Here is a 26,578-nt window from a genome sequence, read left to right as displayed (position 1 = left end):
TAGTCAGCTAGGGTGGGTGGGTAGTTAATAAACGAAGGGTCTAGTCCAGTCATTTAAAGACCCAACTGACTGAACCTTCATCATCTTCAAATGGCTTCCAAAGTTATCCCAGGTGTGGCATTCCAACCAGCAGCTAAGAAAATGGAGGAAAACGCCAAGAAACTGTTATGGAGGCCTGAATTTTTGCACCCATATTCCAAGGCTAAGAACTTAGTTCCATGGCTGAATGTAGACCCAAGAGTGAAAAAATGTAGACCCTGGCATGGCAGCCGTATCTCAGGGGAACAAGCATCTCCAGTACACAATCCAACGGTCTCTGTTACCAATCCCCTTCCCATTGCAGGATTCCAGCCTTAGCAAGTCTGAGTATAGCTTTAAAGGAAATGTATAGCTAATTACATAGACATTTTACTAAAATGAATGTAACAAAAAGGGATCAAAGGATTTATTATCTGAGTGACTGGAAAAAAGTAAATAGACCTATCCAGGGCAGGAACAAGAAGCTGAGATAGTGTGTTTACAGAAGCAGTCAAGAGGAAAAATAAAATTGCTGTTTTATAACTCTACGGGGTTCCTCTCTTTTAACATGTTATACTACATTTTTAGAGATCAAGTAAATTTTTAAGTAAATAAATCTAAAGATTTTATAATTTCACATTTATACAACTTGATATCCTTTATTTATCTACCACTCTTAAAGCAAATGACAAATCTACTTTTCAAAGATGAAAGCTTGCTATTACTGCGGATATCTTCGATGTTTTCTGCAACTCCAAATCCAGGAATGTTCCACACAATTGCAGCACTTTCCTTTTTAAGGTGATTACTCTTAATGTATACATATATACTCATTTCCCTATGTTTGCCATACAGTGCAACGCCTGTGACATCTCATAATTGATAAAGCTGGAGTCAAGCCGTTCACATGACTTCTAGTTATAGCGCTTTTAAGACTCTCCAAGAGCAAATTAACGAGTATATACCATTTACTGAAAAGGAAAAGAGAAAAGCAAAAAGAAACATCCTTCATGGTCTTTCATTCATTTCATCAATTAGGACACACAAGGCAGCATCTTTCTCTATAATCTGGTCTCTCCTATGACCTGAATTTTCTCTTTGTTGTTCATTCTGTCCAGTACAATTGTTGCTATCATCAGCATCCATTGGTTCAGTTTTTACTCTCATCCCTGCTTCTGAATGAGGCAAATCATCAGGCAAAGAAGCCAAGCAATTCTGAATCATCTCAATGACTCGTTCCAGATGCTTCTGAAACCTCTCAGCTGTCTCAAGGCGTTGACGTTTCTGCACCTCCATCATGACTCTCAATGTCTCTCTTGCTTGGTGGGGTCGGTATTCATTTATGAGATGATGCACATGTACAAAAAGCAGCTTAAGATCTTCTAGTTTCTCTTCTCGTTTTATACTCCCAGGACTCCTTATCAAGATATCTAAGAGATCTAAGAAATTAATAAGAATAGACATATTGAGTTTTCTCAGTTCCTTCTTGTGATCAAACTGCATAGGATGAAGCCGTTCGATGCCCTGACTTTCTAAAGGGCGGATGATAAGATCATCACATTGGAACTGATTGCCAAACATCATGTAACTGTCTTTTATTGGAGGTGGAGGCTTGGGAGCTAGGCCTTCCTGAATATTTTCATCTGTATATTCCTTGATGTACTGCATTGGAGGTGGTGGAAGAGCACTCACTTGTTGTGGCTCACCCATTGCGGAAGATCAAGAACCTACAGAAAGAAACCAAAGATTAGAGTAGAGCTACAAAACAAACCTGTCACACTGGGTGACTACAGACAGTATTTTCCTTTTTTTCCTTGGCAGTTTGGGGCCCAGGACAAAATGATCTCCTTAGTTTCTAAAACAACATGGAAAGGCTGCCATCTTTTTCTAATTAGCATTATATCTTCAATCATCCAACTATTTCTCCTTCTCTGCTTAAGACTTTCATTGGCACAAAAAAATGTATGTAGTGTATTTTCATCTATAAATAAAATCTGGATCCCACACCCCTCACCAGTTATATCATTTCTCTACCCCCTCTATAGCTAAATCACACATGCTATCTCCCCATCTCATATCACAATCACTTTTGTTGTATATTATAGATTGATTTCCAAAAGCAAACACTTATAACATCAACATTGCTATATTTCAGACAGCTGGTATCATCACCTGAGCTTCTTTGATAAAATGATGATCCAATTCTATACCTTTTCCCCTGCAATGTACACTACATTTTTTATGGACACATTAACTTTTTTATATCAACGGCAGAATTCCAAACCCAAATGTATCCTCTATACATATGCTCTAAATAGAGGTTCCATTTTAAGCTTAGGTATATGATAAAACGAGAAAACCCTGACTGCTCATTTAAACTGATCTTATCAGATTTTCAAGGTATAACACCACCATCCAACAGCAAAGATGGCAAATACACTGGAGGCAGTTTTACTCTGGGAATTTGTGAAGTACTAAGGGCAACTGTGGAGCAGCCCTGAGGTACCACCAAGCCACAGTGGTGAACAGGATGCTGCTGAGAACCAATGAGGCAGTGGTCAAAGGCGTCATGATCTACTATAATTTTACCAACTCATAATTCACTGCTTCTGCATATTCATTTTAGTCATTATCCAATTTAGCCTCAACCTCTTAACTCCACAAAAACTGCTCAACAAGGTCATCAACAATCATCACACGAGCAAATCCAATAGATATTTTTCTAAGGTGATTTTACTCAATCTTTCAGCAGCATTTTCTTCTTTTTCAACACACGTCCCTTCTCCCTCAGCTTCTGTGAGCTTCCATTTAGGTTTTCCTCCTACCTCACTGGCCACTCCCTCTCAATCTCCTCTAGCACCACTCCTCTACCCAAATTTTAATGTTGACCTGTCTCAAGAGGGTTGCTCTGGGGCCCTCTTCTCACTGTAAATTAAGGAATCAAAAACTCAAGTGCCAAAGGGAATAGGCAAGCAACTTAAAACAGTTAAGTACTCTGGGGCAGGGATTCATATGAATTAAGCATATGAATGCCAAATCTCAAAACCTCCAGCCATTAGCATTCATGTGATAAAGAAGACTCATTGCTCCTCAGTTTCTTGATTTCTTAAAAGAGGGCAAAAATCAGATTTTATGCAGAAATCTCTCAATTTGTAAGTACTGGTAATTAATTCCAGAGATCATCAAGTACTGTGGGGTCAAAAATAACTTGTCTACAACAATCTTTGTGGTCTTTGGGCCAATAGTTTTAGACCTCTGCTTTTTATTTTCCCTGGGTTATTATCAGTCAATTCCATGGCTTTTATTAAACACCATTTCTACCAGTGGTTCTCAACCAACGGCAATTTTGACCACCAGGAGACATATGGCAAGGTCTGGAGATATTTTTACTTGTCACAACTGGGGGATGGGGTGCTACTGGCATTGATGAGGGAACAGAAGCCTGGCTGAAAACAAAGTATAAGCCCGACACCCTGCAACCAACCCCCACCCCCCACTCTTGGGTGAGACACATGTGACATTCTTCCAGAAGTTCCCAACTATCTTAATGTTAATGCCTTACTAGAAGGGTAAACAACCTTAACTTGACAATGGCAAAGCCTCCGGTATCCTGTGAATATTCTTTAACATACAAAAATCCTTTTGAAACCTTCCTTTTCCTTACCTTCCCCGACCCCATAGTATATAATCAGCCACCCCTCACAGCCCCGGGGCAGCAGCTCTTTCTGCCCATGGGTCCTGTCCTGTGCTTTAATAAACCACCATTTTGCAACGAAGACGTCTCAAGAATTCTTTCTTAGTCGTCAGCTCCGGACTCCACCCCACTGAACTTCACCTATATTCTAAAACTTCATCAGCATCTAATGGGTAGAGGCTAGGGATGCTACTAAACACAATGCATATGACAGCCCCCAACAAAGAATTATCCAGCCCCAAATGTCAACAAAATATTGTGCCAAAGTGGAGAAACCCTGTTCTGTGTTTATGACTCTGTACTTTCTACCTCCAATCCAGACTGCCTGAACTCCTTCTGGGTGGTTCATAAAATATTCAGACCCCCTCCCCTCCCTATCATCACAAATTTATCAAATCCTGTTGATTCCACACCTTCACCATCTCAAGTTCAGCAATTCTGACCAAGCCACCATTTCTTCTTGCCAGGAACATAATGGTTTCCCCAGGGCTTTTTTTGCTTTCACTACTGCTCTTCCACATAATAGCCAGCATAACTGTTTTCATCCAACATTCCTTCTCTTTCATTGTATCCTAGGAGTACCGTCTTTAATCTAGTATTTCAACACTATTCTTTAACTATACCAACTTCTTCTGCCTTTGGGTCTTTTCATATGCTTCTTTTCCTGCTTCAGGCAGTGGCTTAAAATGTCACCTCTGAAGAAATAACTTAGTTGATTAGTCATCAAATCCAGATCCTACCTTCCTTCTTTTATTCTCTGAACCAGTATTTGATTTCTCTCCCTGGCCAGACTATAGGCTCCATGACGGGAAGGACTCTTATCATAGTTCTATGTCGACAACCTTGCACACACATAAGCTTCATAAGTATTTGTTGAGCAGCTTCATCCATTTCAAGAGGGCTCCAAATCAATGGAATTTGGAAATATGTACAAACACCCTTAACGTGTATTCACTCTTTTGATTCTTTACTGTTTGTCTAATATAGGACAATGAGTATCCAGAGATGATGATTTTAACAACAGATAATATCTGAGTACATACTATGTGCCAGTTTACTTTTCTCAGGGCTGTGAGAAAAGGTGCTCTTTTTCCTTTCTGGAGATGAAACAGTTGTGGCTCAGAATGGTTGAACCACTAGCATAAAGTCACAGATTTAAGTAGTAAATGATCAGGAAACAGAAGGCAAGCTGATGACAAAGCAGAAGCTGACACCCCACAACCCCCCCCCCCCAGGATACATGTGATATTCCTCAGGCACGCCTGGCTGCCCTAAAGGAAAAACAAATAGTTAACTTTGATCACAATCCTACAAGACAGGTGTCTCCCTCAGTTTATAAATGTCTTAGCAACCTACAAGAACAAAGCTTTCCTATCATCAATAACCTAGCTTTCAGAAGGAAATGTAGGTACAATTAAATGCCCTTATAACTTGCAGCCCATTGACAGATACTTGAAGTGGGCAGTGTATATTCCTTCAGGAAGTTCCCAACTACCTTAATTGTTAATAACTTACTAGAGGGGTAAACACCTTAACTTGACAATGGCAAGGCCTCCGGTATCCTGTGAGTCTTTAGCATATGAATGAAAGTTCTTTTGGAAACCTCCCTTTTCCCTTACCTCCCCCGACCCCATAGAACTATAATCAGTCACCCCTCAAAAGCCCGGTGCAGCAGCTCTTTCTGTCCACGGGTCCTGTCCCCGTGCTTTAATAAAACGTCATCGGCTCCGGACTCCACTCCACTGAACCTCACCTGTACCCCAAAACCTCATCAGTAAAGGATCCAGAGTCTAAAGATCTCAAACACTACACTATACATCTTTAAAGGATAAACAAAACACTCCCTCCATCCTAGTGTTGCTTAAAATACCCAGGAAAACAGACAAAAAACCTACGAAGTTCTAAGGCTACTACAAAAGACCAACAGATCCTAACTACCAAAAATAAATCTAAAAATAGGAAAATGCATCATAAGCAAAATTAAAAGACAATCCCATTCTTCTGGAAGAAAAATGCTTGCAAGCTAACCAAGAGCAAATACTAGAAATTTTATTTTGACTTTTTAAAAACATTTTTGACTCCACCCCCACCAGAAGGAAAGCACCAGGACTTCAGGAACCGCTTATCTTGTACACAACTCCACTTCCACCATCTCAACACCTAGAAGACTCTCAATAAAGGCCCCCAGGATGGTTTTTTTTAACCTCTATTTTATAAAACCTAGAAAAAGAGACAAAAGAGGAAAACGAAAATGCATATGCTGAATAAAGGCAGGAAAATATTCAGACTAATACATTTCTAAAAGCAAATTTCTAAAAAGGATGCTTTTCATCTAACAGACTATCAAGATTTCAAATATTCCATCACTATGGAATATAATATTATATACTTATATAATATAGAACACCTTCCATGTAACAGGCGCTGGATTCCAGCAGAGGTCACACTATCCTTTTGATGTAGTTCTTTTGGAATGTTTTTGGTGAAGTTTGATGGCGTCTGGAGCTGACAGCCAAGAAAGAATTCTTGTGACGTCTTTGGTGCAAAACGTGGTTTTACTAAAGCAAGGGGACAAGACCCATGGGCAGTAAGAACTGCACTGGGGTCCTGAGGAGTCGCCCATTAAATACTTTAAAGTTGGGAGGGAGTTAGGGATAGTGTAAGCCTCCCAGGAAACAAGGTTTCCAGGATCCTGAGGGGGCTAGCTATTGTTAGGAAAGGTCATTTATTACTGGTTAGTAAAAACTAAGTCATGAGACCCTTCAGATGTCTATCAGTGGGCCATATACTTCGGGGATGATTGCTAACATGTATCTGGGGGTAGAGACAAAGGAAGTTTCCAACAGAATTTTTATATGTTAAAGTAGACTCACAGGATCCTGGGGGTTGGGCTAAGATTACCTGTTGCCCTTAGCAAAATATTAACATCAAGGCAGCTGAATCCCTAGAGGAATGTCACTCTGCCTGTTTTAAGGACTTGTCAGTGAGCTATAGGTAGTAAGGAAATTTAGTAATTCTTGTTTCCCACATCCCTTGTACCAATATTTTCACAAGATAAAATTCTAGAAGTAGAACTGTTGGTTCAAAGAATATCAGCATTTAAGATTCTGATACTGCCAAATTACATTCCAAATATATATTTGTTTCCTGTCAGTGTGTGTGAGAATTCTCGTATATTCTCTTGGGTAGTACTGGCCTACCACTCAAGAATGTTGTGGGGTGGTTGTGATGATGGCTTCTGTGAGAACTAAGGTGAGTGGGTCCTTCCCACCCCAACCAGTTTCCCCACAGGGCCAGAACAGCTATAAGCCTTATTCTAAAACTGCGACGACCCTCTGAATGAAGAGAATTAGAGAAAGTAAGGTGGGAAACAAAGGCGTAAGTAATGTAGTTAAAATTAAACCTCCTTACAACCTGTAGCCCATTGACAAATACTTGAAATAGGCAGATTATAACATTCCTCCAGGATCCCACAAGTCTTTAACATATAAAAGTCCTTTTGGAACTTCCCTTATCTTTACTTCTCCCAACCCCAAGGTATAAAATCACTTGCTCCACATAATCCCGCGGTAGCAGGCACCAGCAGTGGCTTCAAATCCTAAGGTCTTTCCTGCATCACAAGGACATAAAAATGTGTATTAAGGGTGTTTAATGCTGCAATGTTTGAAGAGTACGGAAAGCCAGAAATAATACGTGACTTCATCAATATGAGTGGATAAAATATTTCTATATAGTATTATGCAGCCCTTAAGGAAAAAGGGGTAAAACTTCATGAGGGTGGGGTTATACACTGTCCCGTTTCACTAATTTACAACACAGGATAGCTGCAAATAGTGACAATTTTTTAACGTAAATTCTGATTTATAGAAAGCTGAATGAAAAGTACAAAGAACATTCCATATTCTTCACCCAGAATTTCCAAACGTTAACATTTTCCCTCACTTGCCTTACTGGTCTCCCCCAAATAATGTTCCCTTATAACCATACTACTACCAAAATCCGAGAATTAGCATTGATCTGGCACTTCAAAAGCAATTTTAGACAGCCCAAGTTCCACCCCACTCAGACATTTTTAGCTGGGCGTCCTGTTTTGTGTTTCCTAACACCACGTGCATTCCTCTTTTCAAGCTGCCATTTTCCAAAAGCCAACTCCGTGACAGGTGCGTTTTAAATCCTCTCCGTCTTCCTACCAATTCTTGAGTTAAGTACTACTGTCGATTTCATTTTAGAGAGGAAGTGTTTGCACCAGATCAAAAGGCTAGTAAAAAGCACAGCCAGAATTCTTATTCTGGGTCCTTTTCGTTACACAGTACAAGCTCTCGAGTCAATAAACCATGAATCTTTAAAAGGAACTTGACATATTACAGCAGTTATGTTTATTTCTCTATCACTTCCCTAGAATGAACTTTTCCAAAGGCAGGCATTATCTTTAGTAAAACCACCGCCAAGGGTTACAGTCTATTATCTGACTCAAGATTCACCTTCTATAGTGTTAGTTCCAAGCTAGGGGCTTAACCAAAAAAGGAAGGTATTCCAGGGTCCCGCCCCCAGACATGTGATTCGTTTCGTCTACGGTGAATGGGGCAGATGGAAAGCAGCTTCTTAAAAAAACAGACCAGATGAATGTGACCATTAGGCTTGGAATGGGCCGGCCTCCTCCAGCCCCACCTCCCCACTAACTCAGCCGGTTTAAGCATCTCTCCCCGAAGAGGGAGGGCAGGGATGGTCACTCTCAGCTGACAAAAGCCGGAGGCTAAAGTACTCGCCAAGTCCACACAGCTTAGCAAACCAGCAGCGCGCAGGACTTGAACTCAGGTCTCCCAACCTGAGGTCCGGCTCGGCCTCCCCACACAGAGGAAGCCCGCCGAGGGCACCTTCCACCCGGCTCCCCACGAGCGGCAGAGAGGCGGCAACATCCGACGGACGAGGGAGAGGAAGATGAGAGAGTATACCCCGCGCCAAGCCTCCCCCATTCCCAGCCCGCCTTGAGGAAGCCGCGAGGTCCGGAAGGAGAAATGCACGCGGAACGAAGCCCCAAGCCATCGCCGCCCACTCACCTCAGCTGAGGGTTTAACACCGGAGCCGCCTTCGCCTCCGCAACCGAAATCCGACTTCCGGCCGCCTCCCACAGGAAGAAGCCCCTGACGCTGTCTTTTGATTGGCTGGAAGAGCTGTCTTTTAGGTGAGGCTCTAGTCCCGCCTCCAACCAATAGCTTGCTATTGCGCCTGCGCATATCTCCCCCACTTTGGAGGTTTAGTCGCCTGCGGCATTGGAGGTGGGGGCGTATGTGTTAGTACTTTCTATCAGTAGAAGTAGCAACTGGTAGCTTCGCTCCTTTTTAAACAACGCATCCATATGCCTTACGTGAAGTTAGAAAATACAGATAAGCAGATTTTTTAATTTTTAAAAATTATATATCTAATCCCGCTGTCAAAAATAACATTTATTTTTTTAATCGAAATATTTGTGAACATGATTGGGAATCAATAACATTCTCAGTTTCCATTTCTTCACTATACATTCATATTTATTCTCATTTAGAAATTGAAGCATGTGTAATTATATTTCCAGGTAACAGATTAACAAATTAAAAAACGTATCAAAGATTTCTTTCGGAGGTAATTTTCGTACAGACTTATAAATTCGTGGGGATCTTACAAGAGCATAATGGACATAAAAAATAAGGTTATTCTGATAAAAAGTTTTCAACTTTACCTCTTTAAAATAAGATTATTTGAATTTAATTTTTTACAAAATTATGGGGTTCAAGTATATACAAAAGTAGAGAGAAGTGTACTTACCCACCTTCAATGAGTAGCTACCCATTAAAGCTAGACATTATTTCAACATGCGTCTCTAAAATAGGACTCATTTTCCCCTATAAACACAGAACCATTATTTCATTTAAAAACAAATTAGTAATTACTTAAAATCCTCAAAATCAGGGGCGCCTGGGTGGCTCAGTCAGTAAAAGCGTCTGACTCTTGATTTTGGCTCAGGGTCATGAGATCGAGCCCTGTGTCAGGTTCTGTGCTCAGCCTGGAGTCGCTTGAAATTGTCTCTCTTCCTCTGCCCCTCCCTCCCCACTTCTCTATCCCTAAGGGGAAAAAAAATCATCAAAATCAAGTCATTATTTGGATACCAATTGTTTCAGGACCCAATAAGCTGTTGAGACTGGCTGATGTGTCTTTCAATGACCTTTTAATCTAAAGACTCTGTTAAGTAATAAAAATTTAACCCAGTAAATTTAAAAGATCTAATTGGCTATATTAATCTAGTCATGAATTGGGCAGAATCCCACCCAGTAAGTAAATGGGAACTCTTTACAGAAGAGTTCTGTAATGGAAGGTTTTTACAGAAAAGAGGGTGGAGCAAAGAAGTTATTAGCAAAAGAAAAGTTTTGTTTCACACAAGGTCACATTGCCTTAAGGGGCAGAGCAGGGGCTTATTGTGAAGATTACCTCTTATTCCTTTGAGAGTGAGGGGCAATGTCCCATGCCACAGATTACCTCATTTGGTGCTGACCAGAAAATTCCAGATTGATTGGTTTAAAATCAAACCAGGAGAGACTCTGGACTCAGGGAAACAAACAGGATTACGGAAGGGAGGAGCTTGGGGGGACTGGGTAACTGGGTGATGGGCATTAAGGAGGGCATGTGTTGTGATGAGCACTGGGTGTTATAAGCAACTAATGAATCGCTGAACACGACGTCAAAAACTAATGATGTACCATATGTTAGCTAACTGAACATAATAAATAAGTTAATTAAATAATAAATAAATAAATAAAATTCCACTCCTTGCGGCACCTGGGTGGCTCAGTCAGTTAAACGTCTGCCTTTGGCTCAGGTCATGATCTCAGGGGTCCTGGGATGGAGCCCCACATCGGGCTCCCTGTTCAGCCAGGAGCCTGCCTCTCCCTCTCCTCTGCCACTCCCCCCTGCTTGTGCTTTCTCACTCTCTCTCTGTCTCTCAAATAAATAAAAATCTTTTTAAAAAATTCAGATCAAAAACTCAAAAAAATCTTTTAAAAAATTTAAAAAAATAATAACAAAATTCGGCTCCTGGAAAGGTTGAAACTGCAATGAAGTCTTAGTTTGCTGTCCTGGGGACAAGTGACTCCACCTTGGACCTGGATGGTTTTCTTTTCCTTTTTTTAAGATTTATCTACTCATTTTAGAGAAAGAGAGCACCAGGAAGAGGGGCAGAGGGAGAGGGAGAGAAGCAGACTCCTGGCAGAGCATGGAGCCCGCAGGGCTCCATCCCACAACCCTGAGATCATAACTTGAGCCAAAACCAAGAGTCAGATGCTTAACCGACTGAGCCACCCAGGCACCCCTTTGGGGTTTTCTTTTTAATAGCCTTCTCCATCTCAATTTTCCCCCCATATCAATGTATTTGTTGAAGAAATCCATTCACTTGTGAGCATTCCCCAATCAGACTTTTCTCCCCAACTAAGACCAATGTTGTTACGAGGTTGCAGGATTCTTGTCTTACAGAGTGGAAGAATAAAAGGGCAAAGTGAAGTGAAAGTTTATTAAGTGAAGGTGAGAACAGAAAGGAAAGAAAAAAGCTCTCTAGAGTGAGAGGGGTCCCAAATGGGTTGCCACTGTGGGCTTTTACTGGCAGTCTTTTATTGAGAAATGACCAGGAAGTTTGTGGACTTGAAAATCTTGTGCCATCTTGGTTTGAGCAAGGATGGTTGATAACATCCTTAATGGCTTACTTCTTTGAGGTCTGGTCAGTTTCTGTGATTACAATGTAGCTGCAAAAAAACAAAACAAAACAAAACAAAACAAAACGCTCCCTAACATTCAGGGCCAGGCAGTCTGATTTGTTCCCTTTATCTCTGGTTTTGTACATCTCAGCATTTCTCCACATCCGGGATTTCTGTGAGCCTGGTCACGTAGCCCCCCTCGTGAGCCTAGTCCGGAGAGTCAGGGGCCTCCTATCTTTCCTGCCTGGACCTTAACCCTTTCCTTATTCAATGTGACCTACACCAGGCCCTCCCATGGTTATTCTTAGTCATCATTTTACTCCACGCTCAGCAACATTTGGCACATTTGATCCTTTGAATTGCCCCAGCACTCAGTTCTCACTTCTTAGTGGAATCTCATCCAAGTGGTAATATCCAGGTGATATCCAAGCCCTGGCAACACACTCTCCTTTATCCTCGGACACCCTTAACAAACACTATCACACATCCTTTACTCAATTGCACTTCACTCAGTTGCAAAGACTCAAATCGAAGATGTTTTACTCCTCTTTCTCTGAGACTACCATACCTGCCTTTTTGTATCACTTTTATTTAGAATAAGTAAAAGTCCCAAATATAACCAATTTTCACCATTCCTACTGCTATGGTCCTAGCCCATGCCCCAGGACTGGAAACCAGACTTCTGAAATAGCCTTCTAAATGGTTTCCTTGCTCCTGCTTTTGTCCTCCCCTAGCGTACTTATCACAGTCTTAAAATAGAAGACTTATCTTTATTCAGAATTCTCCAAGGTTTTCTGTCATATTTACAATAAAAATCTAATGTCCTCACAATGGCCTATATAAGGGCCTACAAAACCCAGTCCTTGGCTGCTTCCCCGATATTATTTCCTACCATTTTTTTCCATGCTCACTATTCTCCAGGCCTTATTTCTTTCCCTCAAAATTGCCACCATAACTCTTGCCTCAGGGGCATTGTATTTGCCTGGAACTCTCTTCCACAGATATTGACATGCCTCACTTTCTCACTTCATTCAGGTCTCTGGTCAAATGTGACCCCCTCAGAGAGGTCTTTCCTGGTCACTATATAAAATAGGTTCCCTAATCATTCTCTTGGGGGATGCTCCAATCCCTTTACAATGCATTATCCTTTCTTCATAGAACTTATATGTGATATCATATTATGATATCATATTATGAAGTGATATAATATTATGGGATATGATATCATATTATGAAGTATATTTATTTATTTTTATTGTCTTTCTTCTCCATCAGAATACAAGGTTCATGAGTGTTAGGGCCTTTGTTTCATTCACTGCTACATTCTCAGCACCTAGAACAGTGGCTGAAATTGGCAAGTACTCAATGGACATTTATTGTATAAGTAACAAAATGAATTCAATCATCATTTTCAAATGAATTCACAGTGTGACATGGAAGGATAAATCAGTCTATTTAGCCAAAGCCCCATTGTGTGAAATTATCTTCCTCTAATTTTTGCTATTATTAATACACAGGATGAACATCCTGGTGTATATCTGTTTGTACATATGTCCAATTTTTTCCTTGAGATAAACTTTTCTTGAGATAAACTTCCAATTTCCTAGGAAATTGAATTGCTGGACCCAAAGGTGCAGTGTCTTTCAGGTAATAGCAGGATCAAGGCTAGAATCTAGAACTCTTAACTCTCAGTCTGGTGTTCTTTACAATAAACTACAAATAAATAAGGGTATGAAATTCATATTGTGAAAGGGGCTAGTGAAAATATAGCATGTAATAAATATTTATCTTTGTAGCTATATTTTCAGAATCTGAAAGGAAAGTTTACTCCTTAAAGATGCCTTCTATAGCTTGACAAGGAATATGTCCATTCGACAAATCTTTACTGTATGTCTACTGTGCCAGGCACTTTATAGAAGGTAAAAAAGACAAAGTCTTGCCTTCTAATGGAGAGACACAGACAGCAACATGCAAACAAATATAAGAATTCCAGATAGTGATAGGGCTATGGAGGAAAAAAATAATGCAAAATAATGTGATAATTATGTGGTTTGGGGGGCAGCTATTTTATTGAGGGTAATCAGGGAAGCCTCTCCCAGAGGTGACTTTGAAGATAGGACATGAATGATGACAAGGAGACAACCATGCAAAGGCCTGGAAGATAGCAGGCACAAAGAGCCCCAGGCTGCCATGATCTTCCGGAGTTACAGAGACAAAGGGGGCCTGCGTTCTCTCCAACTAATGAGCAAAGGAAGAGTGGTAGATGAGGGGCAGAAACAGGCAGGGGTCCATGGTGACTGGCATCTTACCTTCAGGAGTTTGGCACATCATAAAAGACATCATTATTTATCATTTGAGCCTAAATGGCAGCAGAAATATTTTCTCTACCCTGTTGATTTTTTTTTAAGATTAGTTTATTGAGGAATAGTTTACATACAATAAAATTAACTTCAGGTTAATTTCAGTTCAATGAGTTTTGATGAATACATACTGTCCTAGAACAACCACCACCAGAATTAAGATATAAAATACTTCTATCATCCCAAGCAATTCTTTTTGTGCACCCTTTGTATTCAACCCCCTCCCTTCACCCCCAGCCCTTAGTAACCACTGATCTGATTTCTGTTCATATGGCTTTACCTTTTCCAGAATGTCATATAAATGAAATCATACAGTATGTGGACATTTCACGTAGCATAAAAACCTTTGAGGTTCATCAGTGTTGTTGAATGTATCAATAGTTTGTCCTTTTTTACAGACAAGGAGAATTCTATTGTGTGGATGCACCAAAATTCATTTCTTCATTCACCAGTTGATGGACGTTTGGGTTATTTTCCTATAAACATTCATATACACATACGTTTTCATTTCTTTTGAATAACTACATAGGAATGGGATTGCTGGGTCTTATAATAGTTATATGTTTAGCTATATAAGTGTCAAGCAGTTTTCTAAAGAGGCTGTATCATTTTTCATTTCTACTAGCAAACTATAAGACTTGCAGTTACTCTGCATTTTCAACTGCACTTGGTATTTTCCTTTTACTCTTTAATAGCTATGTAGTGCTTTAGTTTGCACTTCCCTAGTGTTGAATATCTTTTGTGTACTTATTTGCCATATGTACCTTCTTTGGCAAACTATCTGTTCAAATTTTTTGCCCATTTTTCAATTGGCTTTTCTGTTTTCTTACTATTCCGTTGTAAGATCGCAGGTGCATACACACACACCCAGGATGTAAATTCTTTATCAGATATGGGTTTTGTAAATATTTCCTCCCAGTCTGTAGCTAATCTTTTCGTTTTCTTAAGAGTGTCTTTCAGAGAGCAGAAGTTTTTAGTTTTGATGAAGTCCTATTTATCTGTTTTTTTTTTTATGGTTTATACTTTTTTTAGTCTATCCAAGAAATCTTTGCCTAACCCAAAGTCACAAAGATTTTTCCCATGTTTTCTTTTTCTTTTTTTCTTTTCTTTCTTTCTTTCTTTCTTTCTTTCTTTCTTTCTTTCTTTCTTTCTTTCTTTCTTTCTTTCCTTTTTAAAAAATATTTTATTTATTTGTCAGAGAGAAAGAGCAGAAGCAGGGGAAGTGGCAGGCAGAGAGAGACTCAGTCTCCCCACTGAGCGGGGAGCCTGATGCGGGACTCAATCCCAGGACCCTGGGATCATGACCCAAGCCAAAGGCAGACGCTCAACCAACTGAGCCACCCAAGCATCCCTCTTTCTTTCTTTTTCTTCTTCTTCTCTCCTTCCTTTTTCTTTTTTTTCTTTTTTTTCTTTCTTTTTTCTTTCCCTTTCTTTCTTTCTTTCTTTCTTTCTTTCTTTCTTTCTTTCTTTCTTTCTCTCTCTCTCTCTCTCTTTCTTCCTTCCTTCCTTCCTTCCTTCCTTCCTTCCTTCCTTCCTTCCTTCCTTCCTTCCTTCCTTCCTTCCTTCCTTCTTTCCTTCCTTTTCTTTCTTTCTTTTGCATGCGGGAGTCCAATTGTTCCAGTACCATTTACCCTGATTCTGATTTTGTTGGTCTTACTACCTCTCTCATTGTTAGCTGAGTTCATAAATAAAAATCTCTGAGCTCATATTAGTCAATTACATTGTATCTCTGCTTGTTAATCAGCCCAGACTGAAAAATGGAGGCTAGAAAATTAAAATTTCCAGTCCCTGTTTCTTCCTGTCATACGCTTTTTATTAGCTCATATATATTGTTTAAAGAATGCACTTCGGGTGAGTGTCATGGCTAATGCATTGTTCCCCCACAGTCTACTGTATAGTTTCAATTTGTAATCACCATTTTCGTGTTACTGTCTCTCCAGTACTGCAGACTTTATCACTAACAACCATCTCAACAACCCAGACCTGCCTGTAGCAAATGGGAGGGGAGGATGCCAGCTGTTTGCTTTGCTTGCTACACCTTTCCATGACAGCAGGGGGCAGCAGTAACCCTGGCATTTGGGAACTATCCCCAGTTTACACTTTGATTTACAACAGCGAGATTTGTGCCCCACATAGGAGGTCCCACTGAGGGACAATTTCAGTTAGCTCTTGCAAGCTGAAGAACTTAAAAAGGATTTAGAATCCTACAAAAAGGTAGGGAAGCCCTTTTGGATAATTTGCTGTAGCTGTTACTGTGGTTAGAGTCCACATTTACATTATGATGTGGAATTTCACCAAAGAAAAAATAGCCATGCCATTATCGTAACTGTTTTTGAGTCATCACAAAATCTACCCATTTCATTGGTTGCTTGATTTATTTCCTACACATTCCCCAAAGAATCTGGGCTATATCCCACCCATTAAAGGTCCTTCTTTAAGGTCCATATCAAATGTGACCTTCTCCAAAGGGTTACTCAAAGTTCACCCAAGTAAAAATGAACTCTATATCCTCTTATAGCCTCTATTCTGTACTTACAGCACCTATCTTCCTTAAGTCGTAATTATCCACCTGCTTTATTTATGTGGTGAGAGCTCAGTTCCTGATTTATCTGGCATCAGCTCTGACAATCCCAGCATTGCCTCCCACATAGCCAGGGCTAAATATATTTTTGGTGAAAAATGGATATTGATCAAAAGCAAAACAAAGAAGAAAAACCCCATGTCTTCTGAATGGCAAGTGTGTACAATGTGAGCTGCTTGCTTTTGATATCACTTCACATCAGGACTGGGACTAGTGTCAGGTGTGAGGCACTTGCCTCAGATGCAAAATTAAGGAGGGGGAGCAAAACTCAGTAATCAAGATAAATATTACCTAAATGTAGTACTTTAAAGATAAATAGGAAGGCAAAAATCCATCCATGATGGAGAAAATATTACAATTTTATTTTTTTTTTATTTTTTTAAGAGATTTTACCCATTCATTTGACGGAGAGAGAGACAGCGAGAGAGGGAACACAAGCAGGGGGAGTGGGAGAGGGAGAAGCAGGCCTCCCACGGATCAGGGTCCCCGATGCAGAGCTCGATCCCAGGACGCTGGGGTCACCGATCCCAGGGCCCCAAGCCAAAGGCAAACGCCCAATGACTGAGCCACCCAGACGCCCCGAAAATATTACAATTTTAAATAAAGACAGGATCAGTAGTGCCCATACTACCAATTAAAGAGGAGAGGTCCTTCCGAGGGACTCTATTTTTTTTTTTAAAGGTTTTATTTATTTATTTGATAGAGAGAGACACAGCGAGAGAGGGAACACAAGCAGGGGAAGTGGGAGAGGGAGAAGCAGGCGGGGCTCGATCCCAGGACCCTGGGATCATGACCTGAGCTGAAGTCAGAGGCTTAACGACTGAGCCACCCAGGCGCCCCTTTCCAAGGGACTCTTATTCAAAGATTGGAATTATTTTCCTGAAAGCATGAGTGGCAATATCCTCTTAGACAGATTTCTAGAGTTTAATCATGCATTTGTGTTCTAGTAAATTTATTCATTCCCCAGTATATATTGCTCATCTACTGAATGCCAGCTACTATCCCAGGGGCTGCAGATACAGTGGCCCAATCCACCGCAAGCCCAGAAGCTGTTTCTCTGCAGTTATCTGAGAAGGTCTTTATCCACTTGATTCTACCTTTTTCAGGTCCAAAATGAACTTTTCTTAGAACCTTGGGCCTCCAAAGGGTGGAGACAGATTTTATGAGCCAGACTCCCATAGTCTCCTTTACCCTATGTACATAGACTCCAGTCCTTGTGACTTATGCAGGATTTGGCTATCTTCCTTCTCAATCTACTTTCCTTTGTCCCTTTATCATCTTCCTCCAACTCTGACACCTGAGTCCAGATTTGTCCTCCAGCACATGTTAACCTGGGCTGAGGAACCCTCCAATTTAATCAGAGTTGAGGAGCGTGGAGAAAGCTCTGGTCTGAGAGTCGAAAGACCAGAGTTCAACGCGTCTGGTAGATAACCTTAGGCAAGCCATATCTCTTCTCAGCAAAATGAGACTCTTAGGCGGAATCAGTAGCCTCTAAGTCATGGAAATGCTTTCCAGGTATCTACTGAGGCAAAGGGCAGCCTAACTGGCAGGGCTTTAGCTGGATCCCTCCATCCCCACCTTCAACCAGAGCACCTACACCTTCATCTCTTTGTTTACTGGATTCCAGTTAAGATTTCATATGAAAAATTTTTTTAAAGGTCAAACTGTACCAAAAGTTTGTAAATCACTGAATCAAGTGGTTTCTGTTTTTTAAAAGATTCGATATTGATTAGTTCTATTGGTATCACTCTATGTATGTATCATTTAGTATATACACCTTAGAGATAGCAATCTCACACATTTCAAAGCGCATGTGAAGAGTCACGTCCAATGGGGAAAAAAAGGTTTTCTTCCCAGGGTTCAGGAGAAAGCTCCATAATTCCATAACCAAAAAGCTCTGTAAGTACAATTTTTAAATAGACTCTATTTTTTAGAGCTTTCTGGTTCAAAGTTTTAGAGTTTTAGGCTCATAGCAAAATTGAGTGTAAAGTGTAGAGTTCCTGTATAACCCCTTCCCCCAACTACTCATAGCCCTCCCCACCATCAACATTCCCCACCAGACTGGTACATCTGTTACAACTGATGAACCAACATTGATACATCATTGTTACACAATGTCCATAGCTTACACTGGGGCTCATTCTGGTGCTAAATATCTATGGGTCTCGACAAATATACAATAATATGTATCCACAATTAGAGTATCATATAGAAGTTTTACTGCCTTGAAAATTCCCTGGACTTAACCTATTTATCCCTCCTTTCCTCTAAACCCTGGAAACCACTACTCTTCTTACTGTCTCCATAGTTTTTCTTTTCCAGGGTGTAATATAGTTGGAATCATATAGTATGTAGCCTTTTCAGATTGGCTTCTTTCACTTAGTAATATGCATTTAAGTTTCCTTGATGTGTTTTCATAGTTTGATAGCTCATTTCCTTCTTTTGCTGAATAATATTCTATTGTTTGGATGTACCACAGTTTATTTATCCACTTACCTACTGAAGAACATCTTGGTTGCTTCCAAGTTTAGGCACTTATGAATAAAGCTGCTATCCATGTGCAGGTTTGTGTGGAGTTTTCAACACCTTTGGGTAAGTACCAAGGATCACAATTGCTGGATCATATGATAGGAGTGTGTTTAGTTTTGTAAAATACCACCACTGTCTTCTAAAGTGGCTGTACCATTGTGCATTCCCACCAGCAATGAGTAAGTTCCTGTTTCTTCACATCCTCGCCAGCACTTGGTGTTGTCAGTGTTTTGGATTTTGGTCATTTTAATAGGTGTGTTGTGGTATCTCGTTGTTTTACTCTGCACTTCCCTGATGACATATGATGTGGAGCTTTTTCTTTTTTGTATGTTTATTTGCCATGTGTGTATATCTTCTTCGGTGAGGTGTCTGTTTAGGTCTTTGGCCAATTTTTAATTGGGTTGTTTGTTTTCTTATTGTTGAATTTTAATTAAGAGTTCTCTATATATTTTAGATTAACAGTCCTTTATCAGATGTGTCTTTTGCAAATATTTTCTCCCAGTTTGTAGCCTGTCTTTTCATTGTCTTACCAGGATCATTCAAAGAGCAAACAGTTCTACTTTTAATGAAGTCAAATTTACCAATTTTTCCTTCTGTGGACTATGCTTTTGGTGTTAAGTCTAAGAGCTCTGCCCAGCCCTAGATCCCAAAGATTATCTCCTATTTTTTCCCCTAAGAGTTCTATAGTTTTACATTTCACTTAAGTTTGTGATATATTTTGAGTTTGTTTTTTAATAAGGTATAAAATTAGGTCAGGGGGTTTTTTTGTTTTTGTTTTTGTTTGCTTATGGATATGCAAATCCTCCAGCACCATATTTGGAAAAGGCACTCTTTCTTCCATTAAGTTGCTTTTGCACCTTTATCAAAAATCTGTTGGAAACGTTTGTATAGTCTATTTCTGGGTTCTCTATTCTGTTCCATTTATCTTTGTGTCTTATCCCTCCACCCATGTCACAGTCTTAAGTACTGTAGCTGTGTAACAAGTCTTATCCTTAAGTAGACTGATTCCTTCCACTTTATTCTTCTCTTTCATAATTATTTTTGCTATTCTAGTTCTTTCTCATCTATATCTACAAAATATCTCTGGCATTTTAATAGGAGTTATATTAAACCTATGTAAGTATTTGAAGAAAACTGAAATTTTTACTATGTGGACACTTCCAATCCATGAACATATGTCTCTCCATTTACTTGGATCTTTGATTTCTTTCCTCAGCATTGTGTCATTTTCAGCATATAAATTCTGTATAAGTTTTCTTAAATTTACGTATAAGTATTTTTTAGCTGTTGTAAATGGTATTGTATTTTTAATTTTTTAATTTTGTATGAGTTTTTGGTAATTAATATATAGAAATGTGATTGGTTTTGTATTCTGCAAACTTGACCTCACTTTTTATTTTTTATTATTATTTTTATCTCCTTTTTATCACCTAGTTTTTGGAACTTTTTTGTAGATTGCTTGGGATTTTCAACATACATAGTCATGTATTCTGCGAACAAAGGCAGTTTTATTTTTTTTCCTTTCTGATCTATATGCCTTTTATTTTCTGCCTATTGCACTGCCTAAAACTCAAGCACTGTGTTGCATAAAAATGGTGAGAATTGACATCCTTGCCTTGTTCCTGATCTTAGGAAGACTTCACCTGGTCATTTTGTACCATTCTTTTTATATACTGCTGAGTTCTATTTGCTAATATTTTGTTAGAAATTTTTGTATCCCTATTCATGAGTGATAATGATCTTCTTTTTATATACTACCTTTGATTTTGTAATCAGAATAACACTAGCTTCATAAAATAAATATCCTGGAGGATATTTTTACTGGGCATAGGCTTTTGGGTTTTCCATTCTTTTCTTTCAGCACTTGAAAAACATTGTGCTCCTTTCTTCCATCCTCCTTAGTTTCTGATGACAAATCCACTGTCATTCAAATTGCTTTCCTGTATAGGTAAGGCATCATTTTCCTATGGTTGTTTTTAATATTTTGTTTTTGGAAATTTAACTGTGATTTGTACTGCTGTGGATTTCTTTAGGCTTTTCCAGTTTGGGATCCACTCAGCTTTTTGAACCTGTAGGTTTATATCCTTTGTCAAATTTTGGATGTTTTCAGCCATTATTTCTTCCAGCATCTCTTCAGCCCCACCTTTCTTCTTCTCCATCTGGGACTCCAATGACGTAAATGTTGGATCTTTTGTTCTAGTACCACAGGTCCCTGAAGCACTGTTCATTTTTTTTTCCAGTCTGTTTTCTCTGGGTTGTTCATATTGGGTAGTTTTGATTGTTCTCTCTTCCAGTTCACAGATTCTTTCCTCTTTCCCTCCATTCTGCTGCTGAGCCCAATCACTGAGTTTTCTTTTCTTTTCTTTTTCCAGTTATTGTATTTCAGTTGTAAAATTTCCATTTGGTTATTCTTTTCATCTCCTATTTCTTGGCTGAGGCTTTCTGTTTTTTTCATGTGTTTCAAGCCTATTCCAAATAGCTTTTTTATGAATGTTTTAAAATCTCTGTCAGATAATTCTAACATCTGCTGTCTCAGGGTTGCCATCTATTCTTTTTTTAAAGATTCATTTATTTATTTGAGAGAGAGAGAGCGTGCATGCATGTGCATACACATGTGCAGGGAAGGGGGAGGGGCAGAGGGAGGGAATCCCAAGCAGACTGCCCGCTGAGCATGGAGCCCAACGCAGCTCCATCTCAGGACCCTGAGACCACAAACTGAGCCAAAATCAAGACTTGGACACTTAACTGACTGAGCCACCCAGGCACTCTTGATTGTTTGTTTGTTTTTTTAAATCAGTGTGAGGTCCTCCTATTTCTCAGTAAGACAAGTGATGGATGTATCACTGGAAGCCTGGATGTTTTTGTATTATGTTAGCAGACTCTGTGTCTTATTTAAACTTCTTTTAACAAACTTCCTCTGCCCTTCTCCCTCTCTGGTGGGAGAAGGGCACCATCCTGTTACTAGTGTAGAGTCCAGATATCCCACTTGGCCTCAGTTCATATAGCTGAGGTTGGAGGTGCTTCTCACTACTTTCTGGCATGGTGAGATTCCCAGCTCCCTACATGGTCTCCAATGACATGGGGATGAATGAGGAGGAGCTTCGTTACCAGCTGGCTGGATAAAAGCCCTTGCTCCTTACTTGCAGTTCTCTGACAACACCCAGTTGGGAGTATGGGATGCCTCATTAGTCTAGACTCCCCACTTGACCCTTGCTTGCATGGTGGGGAGTTAGGGAGCATGGTTTTTTCTGCAATGTTTAACTGGACTAGTTCTTGTCTAAAAGCTTTCTTCTTCTTCTCCTTCTCCTCCTCCTCCTCCTCCTCCTCCTCCTCCTCCTCCTCCTTTCTCCTTCTCCTTCTTCTTCTTTCGGAAAGCTTTGTGGTCTTTCTTGGCTACTCCTTGGTCTTTTGGCTAGAGAGATAAAGCTTTTGTTGGGACTTTTTTTTTTTTTTTTTTCAGGATTGCCAGCTTCTTCTGCAGCTCCAAGTCTGGAATGTATAAGGCAAAAAGAAAACTCAAAGAACTCATCACCATGTTGTTCTTCATTTCCTACAATTCCTGGCTGGTCTGTCTTCTTCTCTCTACCTTTCAGAGTCTTCTAATAGATCTTTAGTCATATAAACAATGAGAGGAATAGACAAAAATATGTCTACTCCATCTTTCTGGAAGCATAAGTCTAACTGGTCCATTTTGGGGTAAGCAATGAATGATCAAGGCAATTAATGGGGTGTTTTCCTTCAATTTCATATCTACATGTTCTAAAATTTCTAAAATAGATACAATTTTGCAATAAGGAAATGTGTTTCATTTTTAAATGATTTAAACTCAAAGCCATGTAGAGTGCATTATACCCTTATTGGCTATCACCAACTATGTTCACAAGGTTAGTGGAATCAGGGAAGGTGATCACAGCACATTACGCTAACACAGCATCACAGGTTGTGTTCTCCAAGAAGCAGATTTTGAGATGGCGTTTTGTGAGAAGGATGTTAAGGAGCACCCCTAGGACCAGCACCTGTTTAAGGGAAGGATGCAAGCAGGAGTGCACTCAGGGCAAAGCCAATCTGTGATGCAGGCTCCATGGAGAGCTCTTGAACTAGAACAGCCCCTGAGAGTTGGTCTGTGTTGGAATAAGATGGCCAGATCTTCATACTCCACATCAATCCATTCTTATTGTGTGCTCTGGGAAGTGTTACCTTGGGTGAGGGAGTTCTCTGAAGCCGAGGCAATTTCCAGACTCACTGTCAGCTGAAGGACAGCCTCCCAGCAGCTGTGGCTACAAGTCCTTCATTGAAGGAATGACTACCCCATATGGATATTTCAAATGGAAATGTATCTTTAAAACATCCCCTCCAATCTCTTCATTTTATGGGTCCTGTGGCAAAAGACGGGAAATGACATAAGTTCACATATCAACAACCTCTTCGCCAAATATTTCTCTTCAGAGCAACCACAGCACACTTTACAAAGTGGAAATTTGATCAAGCCACTCCTTTATTTAAAACATTTCAGACGAGAGCGGGCGCGTTCAGGGTGGGATGGCCGTAGACATTTCAGGGGCACCTAGGTGTCTCAGTCTGTGAAGTGTCTGACTCTTGGTTTTGGCTCAGGTCATGATCTCATGGGTTGTGGGATCCAGCCCTGAATCGAGCTCCATGCTCAGTGCAGAGTCAGCTTGACGATTCTCTCCCTCTTTCCTTCCCTCCTACTTGCACGAGTGCACCCGCGCATGTGCACACTCATGTGCACATGCATGCTCTCTCTCAAATAAATAAATAAATAAATAAATCTTCAAAAATAAATAAATGAAACATTTCAGTGGCTTCCCATTACTCTTAAGGTCAGAAGTTAAAATCCTTTAGATGACCTCAAAGCCTTGTGTGGCCTGTCCCTGCTGCATTGTTTCCCATCACTTTCACCCTGTCAGTTTTGACACTGCCTTCAATATTTCGAGGCACCTTGCTTCTTCCCACCATAGCACATCTTGTGTCTGAAGGACTCCATTCAATCACAACAACACCATGAATGACCTTATTTTGCTGCTGGCCAAAGATCCCTCTCTCGTCTTTTGTGTGTGTGCCAGACTTTATGTTTGGGACACTGGTTAGTAATCAACCATTCACTGCTTCATTGCACTTGCAGCAGCAGAATTGCTACCATGGTGATGAATATTGCTGTCAAAAATATTGACTTTTCTGATAGGGTATATTGACTTGATGCTCCAATTGATATCTTCCAGGAGGAAGAGGTCTGTTGCTTTGAAATACGTAAGTATTTATGTATGAGTCTCTTGATGAGCTGTCAAGGTAGAAAAGGAAATGCAGAGGAAGTGCCTGGCAGAGCACATTGTAGTGTGCAAATCCCCACCTCCATTTTAGTTTGGTGGCGTTTGTGTAAATCATAGGTCTGCTCAGCTAACACCCTGCATGGTGGACAAACAAACTTTGTAGTAAAGAAGCCCTTTGGGATGTAGAAGTAGAACAAGACTAAGAGAAGGACAAAAGACAAAGCCATGGTCTACAGAATCATGTGATTAAGGCATCTGTATCTTCAATATTTCAATCTCTGGCATAGCATAAATTTGGCGAGTCCCCGTTTATCTCTCTGCCATAACCCATAACCTCTCACATTCCCAGGACCCTTCCACAAAGCCACTGTCAGGTCTTTGATGACATGCTTCTTTTTCTCCTTTTACTTGTACCCACTGCTTCAAGAGTCAACTCCCAGGACACCTTAATCCCCAGCATCTACTGGTCTTTGTATATCAGAAATCACAAGGTGGGATTTTCCAGCCACCTACCAGAGCAACTTAGAAGGACTTCCCCCTGATACTCCCAAGCCATCACTCCTTCCAGAGAGTACCTCATTTCTCACCACCCCCACCTCTGCCACACAAATTTGCTCTACAGAGAAAGTCCCCAAGTTTTACTGGAAACCCAACTTCCATCCTAGTAGACACTGTTGTCAGAGAGAATGAGCAAAGAATTGCAAGGCTGGGTGGATGACCCCCAGGCTTATACAAACACACCTGGTTCTCAGAATCATTTTTCTCAAAACCGACTTTTATCATCTGTGAACAGTTTAATGATTTTTATAGATCTATGAAACTTATTTACAACTTTTTTTTAATTGAAAAGACAATGTTATTTCTTTTTTACAATAGGCATTTTTAAAATTTATAATCTCATTCCTAATGTAGTATGACTTTTTATTTTTGGAATTATTTTCCACATGCATACATAATTTACACAGTTCATTTGTACATGGCACTTTCGATAATCTGTTATCTGTTAACAATATATCTGTGCCTTTTCTATGTTCCTGAATTCTGAGGATTTATATTGCTTAGAATTTTTATTTTATACTGATTGGAAGATATCTTTCAGACTTAGGTCTTTTATCATCTACCTCTCTTTGCATATATTAATAGGAAAATGTAAGTGAAATTTGTTAAGGTATTTCTAAGGTGGCAACTGCCACCTGGCTAACAACAATTTAAAAACCATCCTGATTTAATGGATGTTAAAATAAAAAAAAAAGATTCCATAATAAATTACCATGGACACAGTCCTTTGCTTGATAGAACAATCCCCACTCTGTTGAAGTTCTCTGTTCCTTCCAGATCATCTCTCTCGGCTTTCCACACTATAGATATCCACTATTTTGAATGTTGTTACCGTTTTCTTGTTTTTCTCTACGCTTTTAGTAGATATGTACCCCCAAACATGTTGTTTGATCTTGTTTTTGAATGGTTCTATAGATGGAACTATATCCTATGTATTTTTCAACTGCTTCTATTACTTAGTATTATGTGAGATTCATCCATGCTAACATGAATAGCTGCTATTCATTTTCACTGCTATCTAATATGCACAGTGGTCATATACCAAAATTTATCGATCCTCCTGATTGATGAACATTTGCGCTGTTTTCAGAGTTTTGCTATTACAAATTGTTTTACTGTAAACATTCTCCTAGCTGTCTCCTGGGGAGCATATGTAAGACTTTCTCCAAAGTATATACGTAGGAGGAAGAGTTGTTAAGATTGGATCTGGAGTAGGCAAATCTTTTCTGTAGTGCCAGATAGTAAATATTTTAGACTTTGCAGGCCATAAGGTCTCTGTTGTAACTATTCAGATCTGCCATTTTAATGAGAGTAGCCATAGACAATATATAGATGAAGGGCTGTGGCTATGTTCCGATAAAACTTTGTTTAAAAACCAGGCAGTTGGCAAGATTTGGCTCTCTGGCAGCCAATTCCTGACCTAGATGATAAACTCCTCATTCTGATCATCTACAAATGCAGCTACACCCCCCTTTACCTCCTGATTATCCCAAGGAGACAGGAGTCCTGTCTTTAGTGTATGGACTGGACTGAAAGTCCATGTTCAGGGACCTTTGGGGAAGAGAAAGAAGAGCATGGGAACATGGTATTGGTGGTGCTTTCCAACCTATAGTCTGTGACTTGTAGCCATGGTTTTGGGGAAAACAAAGGCAGAAAGGGGTTGAGGCAAAGCATGGCCCTCATCCTGGCTCGGCTGGTCATGGGTGGGGGGTAAGGTTCTGTTTGACTGGAGGCTGGGGTCTCAGGCTGCAGCATGGGTCACATCACAGGAGCCACTGTGAGGTCACTACCAGGCTAGGGGATATAGACATTCAGACGAGATAGCATTTCTT

General features: G+C 40.0%; 1 protein-coding gene across 1 annotated transcript; it reads right to left on the bottom strand.

The window, feature by feature from the left end:
- Window positions 1-417: 417 nt before the first annotated feature.
- On the bottom strand, window positions 418-8,872 carry MED7 (mediator complex subunit 7). Its single transcript, XM_025867152.2, has 2 exons — window positions 8,770-8,872; window positions 418-1,745 (listed from the first exon to the last, which is right to left on the bottom strand). The coding sequence occupies exon 2, from the start codon at window positions 1,726-1,728 to the stop codon at window positions 1,027-1,029; it is 702 nt and encodes a 233-aa protein (XP_025722937.1). The 5' UTR covers window positions 1,729-1,745; window positions 8,770-8,872; the 3' UTR covers window positions 418-1,026.
- Between the last annotated feature and the right edge of the window lie 17,706 nt (window positions 8,873-26,578).

The sequence above is a fragment of the Callorhinus ursinus genome, unplaced genomic scaffold, assembly GCF_003265705.2.
Source record: "Callorhinus ursinus isolate GAN/ISIS: 27379988/994484 unplaced genomic scaffold, GSC_fseal_2.0 scaffold3, whole genome shotgun sequence".
Classification (NCBI taxonomy): Eukaryota; Metazoa; Chordata; class Mammalia; order Carnivora; family Otariidae; genus Callorhinus; species Callorhinus ursinus.
The sequence above is the reverse complement of the archived record's forward strand: the minus strand, read 5'-3'. Positions and strand labels throughout refer to the sequence as shown.